General features: G+C 33.2%; 1 protein-coding gene across 1 annotated transcript in view; it reads right to left on the reverse strand.

Annotated features, from left to right (window-relative positions):
• The window catches only part of Diaph2 (diaphanous-related formin 2), an 805,268-nt gene that overhangs the window by 575,201 nt on the left and 223,799 nt on the right, over nucleotides 1-6,268 (reverse strand). The window contains exon 12 of the mRNA XM_013033825.1: nucleotides 924-1,168. Coding sequence (XP_012889279.1) covers nucleotides 924-1,168 — 245 coding nt within the window. The remainder of the gene's footprint in view (nucleotides 1-923; nucleotides 1,169-6,268) is intronic.

The following is a 6,268-nucleotide window of genomic DNA, read 5'->3' on the forward strand; positions in this document are numbered from 1 at the left end:
GCTCGCCTTGAGCTGAAGAGCTGAGGGACAGCGCCCAGGCCCAGAGTTCAAGCCCCACGACCGACAAAAAAAAAAAAGAAAATATTTACTATTAGAGAAACCAATGTAGACCAGTGTCACAAATCTTGGGTAAGAAATTACTACAAATTATTCCTTATAATAATGTCCGTGTTGTTCATTGCATACATACTTATCAAATACTGGCATGTAGGAATTCAGTAGGAGCACTGGAGATGAAAAGATGAAATATAATCTTTCTGCCCACAATCTCAGAGGGGCAGAGAAGTAAATAAAATAGAAAAAATAAGGTACTATGGGAGTTTCATGTAAAGGAATATTACTTCAGCTTTCTTCGAAGCTTGAAGATAAAGGAAAAGAACGTATCAATAAAAAAAAGTGGAGCTCAAAGGTGACTTTGGTTTGGAATGTTTTCCCATGTACTATGATCAATAAGATAGGTATATAAATGAGTGTGAAACAAATGGACAGCCATAATATGATCAACACCTCTAAGATTTTAGATTATTTAACATCACATCATTACCTGAAGAAAACTATGAGCTAGCTGTATTGACTCAGCTACTTCCATAACATGCCTTAATATAATCAGATACTATAGTAGCTAAAATATTTTTTCTATTTTTAAGAAACACAAATATCTTATATGCAATGGAACATTGACTTCTACTGAATAACATAAACTGAAAATGTGTATCAGCCATGTCACATGTGAAATTAGCGAATATTTCCTCATATTTTTTTATATAATGTGCACTGGTTTAGAATCCTGTCTATTGGAGAACATTGGGCAGAAGTTATGTATAATACAGCAAGCCACTGTACTGATCTTAGTATAATCTATGCAAATCAACAGGATGGCCTGATGATTCCTTAACATGAATCATAGTCAGTCATAATCTCACAGTGAGGGTCCAAAGCAAATAAATGGGTATAATATGAGATAGCCTATAAGAATTCTAATAATGGTCCACAAAATCACCCACAAATACTGTTTACACAAGTTATTTTTATAGTTTATCAAAGGATATTCCATTTCAGCTCGAATATCATTGAGACGGTGTGATAGTTCAGTTATGTCATCTTCTTTATTCTCATCAAACACTCTTAACTGAATATCAAGCTCATCATTTTCTTTTTCTTTGAGATCCTAATATATAAGTAGAAAATTTAGCAAAGGAGTAACAGTTTAACAACAGCATATTTTGATAATAAGGAACAGAAAACAATTATTAATTTATACCCACAGCAACAATTTCAAATATTAACCTAGGCATTTGGATGTAGCTAAATTTTGTTACTTCAAAATAAAAGAACCTCATTGTTTCCACTTTATTGCCCCAGATAGATTATTCACATTAAAAAAATAACAATCACTTCTATAACAAGAAAACGAAACACTAATTGCTAAAGGCCCAAATTAAATGTTTCTGTTTTGACTTAACATACCAATGAAAGATTGCTAAAGAATTCATGCAGTTAGAACATTCATGTATGCCTCTATCCAAAAAAATAAATAGAAGACACATAGGAATCAATTATATTAATGAAGAACAAATGCAAGGATATATTCGAGCAAAGCAGTCCCAAGTATGGCATAAAAGAGATTGTACAAATTTATATTAAATATTTTGTGATTTTTAAACCAAAAAAATGCAAGGAAATGGTATCTAGCTCTATTTTATGCCAATTTTTTTTGTCTTGGCGTAATGACAGAATAGCAACTTGAGGCATTCAATTTTTATTTTTGTATTACATTATTAGCACATACATTACAAATTTCTGATAATTTTCAAAAGTAATAGCAGAAAATAATTGTAAACATGCCACACTAGAGGACCTCTATGTCCATTATGCTGCAGTTTTCATAATAAAAATGAATAAACACAACTGTGGTTGCTTAAGGGTGATAGCAAAAGAGGTACTAAGATGTTCAGAGTTGAATTCTAAGAGGGTATGTAAGCATGATGTACTTCATATTAGGTAAATAAAAAAAAATGGAATGCAATTATAGAGATGTAAAAGCTATTACTAATGCCAAACACATATCTAAGGAATTTCTCCATCTTCCTTCTCTAGTATTCACGAGCAAATTTGTTTGCTAAAAGCTTATAAAACACATAAAAATACCTTTTAATAATTTCTATATAGTCTCATCAAAATAAATAATGAACATATTGGTATCCTCAAGAAGAACTTGATTTGGTTTTAATTGTCCCATTTGAAGTGAGATGAAGATATTTATTGAAATGCACAATTATCTAATATAAGTGGATCATATTAGGTGATTTCTGAACTATATTCAGAAAATCACAGAGGCCAGACAAAACAAATATGCTGAATTTTACAAAAATGTATCTTAGATTCTAAAGACTTTTCTGTATTCTCATGTCATAACATAGTCTCTGAGATAGTCATGAAATCTAAACATATTCAAATGTTTGCAAAGTTAATAAATTTATTTTAAACAGTTCCAAAGAAATTTATGTTAAACAGTTCCATTTACTCAGCATTGGAACTTAACACAAAAATGGAAATCAGTGAAAACAACTGTTAAATGTATAATTTATACAGTATGTTATAAAAAGATACACATGTATTAATAATATAAAATATATTAAATGTTCTTTATTAATAATGCTCTAGACCTTATAAAATATGTAAATAAGCATACAGACATACATATATTTAGCTGAATTTATTAAATTCCCATTACTCAAATGTCAGATACAGCCATAAATTCTTGATAAAAATAAAGATTTAATGAAATGTTTTTTAAAAATTATGTGGTACAATTAATATGATAAATATCCAATATCGTACCATGTAAAATACTTTAAATAAGTTTCAGTTATTTATTAACTAGAGTTATTATACACAGTCATCAAACTTTTTCTGCATAATCCTGGAAACACTTTAGTTACTTTCTAAATAGTTCACTTCAATGAAATGAAAGCCTATTATCAGTATATTACTGATTACCAGCCAAGCAATTAAAATTGAATTTTCAATAGATAAAAGTTTATCAGTCTTTTCTTTTCTTTTTCCTTTTTTTTCTTTAATTTTTGTGCCTCCTGGGGCTTGTACTCAGAGCCTGGTTACTGTTCTGGAGCTTCTCTTTGTTCAAGGCTATTACTCTACAACTTAAGCCACAAATCTACTCTCAGCTTTGTTTTTTTTTGTTGCTGTTGTTGTTTTTGTTTTGTTTTGTTTTGTTTTTTGGGGGGTGGTGCTTATTTGGCATATGAGTCTCATTGACTTTCCTGACCTACTGGGTTTTGAATTGTGAACCTCAAACCTTAGTCTTCTAAGTAGCCAAGATTATAGGTGTGAGTCACTGGCAACTGGCCTGTCAATCTTTAATAAAAAACAAAACTGCCCTTTGCTATATACACCATTTCTTACTACATTATATTAACTAAATACTTAATTTGATAGTTAATTAGCTCTTAACTTTTGTGTGTGTGTCAATATGGGGAGTTGAATCCAGGCATTTGTGCTCTCACTTGGATCCTTCACTCAAGGCTGGCCCTGTACCACTTTTAGATAGGAAGCTAATGAGATAGTAGGCGATATATAGGATACCTTGGTTCTACTCTAAAACTTAAGGAGCTTAAATAGGATGCTTGCTACCTTGCTAAGGATCACTGGGACCTGAGAAGTAGAAATGTTGAAATAATGTGATAGTTAATGAAAAGTATAATTGGAAGTAACAATGAAGAATACATATGGCAAAAAGCACATAGTGTGACAAGAAGTTTTATGTAGAACAAATGGCCAAGGGGAAATTAAAACACAGATGCACTATTGTAAAATCTTAGCTGTTAGTATAACCAAATGGATAAAATGAGATCCCTGAGCACAGCAAACATTAATACATTACCACAAAAGTGCAAAGGTAAGGATAAGCGCTATAATGTTGTATCTGTTTTGAAAAGAAAAGAACTAAAATAAATTAAAATGAGAATACTTTTTTGCTACTCATTCAGCATTACAGGTCTGAATGTTCACTTATCACCTGACAGGGAAATGAAAGGCAAAAGAGTAATAGCCACAACTAAGGCAAAATACACGGGTGTAGAGAAGGAGTCCCTGCAGCCAGCAAACACCCAAAGATATTACTGTCCCCAAAGCAAAACCAGCACAGTAGGCACAAAAAAACAATGAGAAGGCAAGTAAAAATCAAACTATAATCAAGATCATAAGATTATCTCTAGCTATCTAAGGTCATAGACTTTACAGGAGAGGATAGTGATTATTTTAAAAAAGAATATATTACATATGCTATAATTGACACATTCACTTATATTTCACTGTGTTAACTGTACACAGAATATCTATAATAATTACATAAACTGTTGCTTTGATTCACTCCAACCAATGAAGATGATAAAGTCAAGGATTCAAAAAGTAGTAAAGATGGCTATCACAGAAATATCTCAAACCAGGATGGCTCAATCTTATATACTTTGTTATAAACCTTTTTTGAGTGTACCAAATCATTCAACTTATAATGAAGAGTTTCATTTAAGAGTGTCCAATTAAAGCCTGGTGCTGGGGCTGGGAAAGTGGCTCAGTGGTAGAGCGCTTGCCTTGCATGCTCAAAGCCCTGGGTTCGATTCCTCAGCACCACATAAGCAAAAAGAAAAAAGCCGGAAGTGGCACTGTGGCTCAAGTTGTAGAGTGCTAGCCTTGAGCTGAAGAGCTGAGGGACAGCGCCCATGCCCAGAGTTCAGGTCCCACGACCGGACCCAAAAATAAAAAATAAAAAAATAAAGTCTGGTGCTGGTGGCTCAGGCCTGTAATCCTAAACACTCAGGAAGTTAAGGTCTGAGGATCGCCATTCCAAGCCAGCTAGGGCAGGAAGGTCTGTGAGAGTCTTTTCTCCAATAAACAACCAAAAAGCTGGAAGTGGGTCTATAGGTCAGGAGGTAGACTGCTCGAATTAAACAAAAAAGCACTGAGTTCAAGAATAAAAAGACTATCAGAAACAGATATATAATACACATAAACTCTTTACCAGCAAACTTCCCTATTTTGATATATCTAATGTTTTTGTTCTTGTTTTCCTTTGCCCTTTATTTTCCCTTCCTTATTTTTAACACAGTGAACAGTTTAATAATAATATTTCACTTGTCTCTTTAATAATGTTATGATTTTAAAGAAAGTGATTCTTCAGTTAATGTATTTAATAAATAAAAAATAGAACCACAGTTCTATTTACAGAAAAGGGGTACCCACTTAGACAGAGACCATAAATTATTCTAAAAATATTTTAGCACTATAATAATTAGAAAAAATATCACATTAAATTTAAGTTTGAAAATAATACTACTTCTCATTAGAAAAGTTCCTAAAACACTACACTGAGAGAACTACTCTTTTTTTTTTAATATTTGTGAACATACTGTACAGAGGGGTTACAATTACATGGGCAAGATAAGCAATGTGGCTAGAACATATTAATCAAAATGCTATGCATGCCTATGTGGAAAATAAATGGAATGAATCTAAGTTATCAAAATGGAAAGCAAAACATTTTAATACAAATATTGAAACCAAAAAAGACTAGTCTTTTATGTTTTCCAATATGCAAAAATTAAAAGATAATAACTTCTCTTTTGACTTACAACATAAAATCCCACATGACTTTGGGGTACATTATTAGCTGTATTCTGAATCATCACTATTAATCATCACGGTCATTGCAGTAAAAATATTGCAATATTTTAAAGTTAGAAAATGCCAGGTACTGAAGCCTCATGTTTGTAGTCCTAGTTAATCAGGAGGCTGAGATCTGAGGATAATAATTTTTATCGGCTGGGGCAAGAATAGCCCATGACACTTTTGTCTCTATCCATGGAAAAGCCAAAAGTACAGATGTGGCACAAATGGTACAGGGCCAGCCTTAAGGCAAGAAAAAGTTCAGGGACAATGCATAGGCACTAAGTTCAAGCCCCAGGTCCAGGAGGAAAAGATGAAAACAAAGATGAAAAAGACAAAGAGGACAAAGGAAGATTGGGAAGGAGGATGAAGAAGGAGGAAGGACTGGGGAGGGGTAAGGGGGAGGAAATGGGAAGGGGAGGGAGAGGGGACGTGGGGAGGAGGAGAAGACAGGAGGAGAGGGAAGGAGGAGGAGAAGGAAGGAAGGAAGGAGGGAAGGAAAGAAAGAAGGAAGGAAGGAAGGAAAGAAGGAAGGAAGGAAGGAAGGAAGGAAGGAAGGAAGGAAGGAAGGAAGGAAGGAAGGAAG

The sequence above is a fragment of the Dipodomys ordii genome, unplaced genomic scaffold, assembly GCF_000151885.1.
Source record: "Dipodomys ordii isolate 6190 unplaced genomic scaffold, Dord_2.0 Scaffold178, whole genome shotgun sequence".
In the NCBI taxonomy this organism is placed as follows: Eukaryota; Metazoa; Chordata; class Mammalia; order Rodentia; family Heteromyidae; genus Dipodomys; species Dipodomys ordii.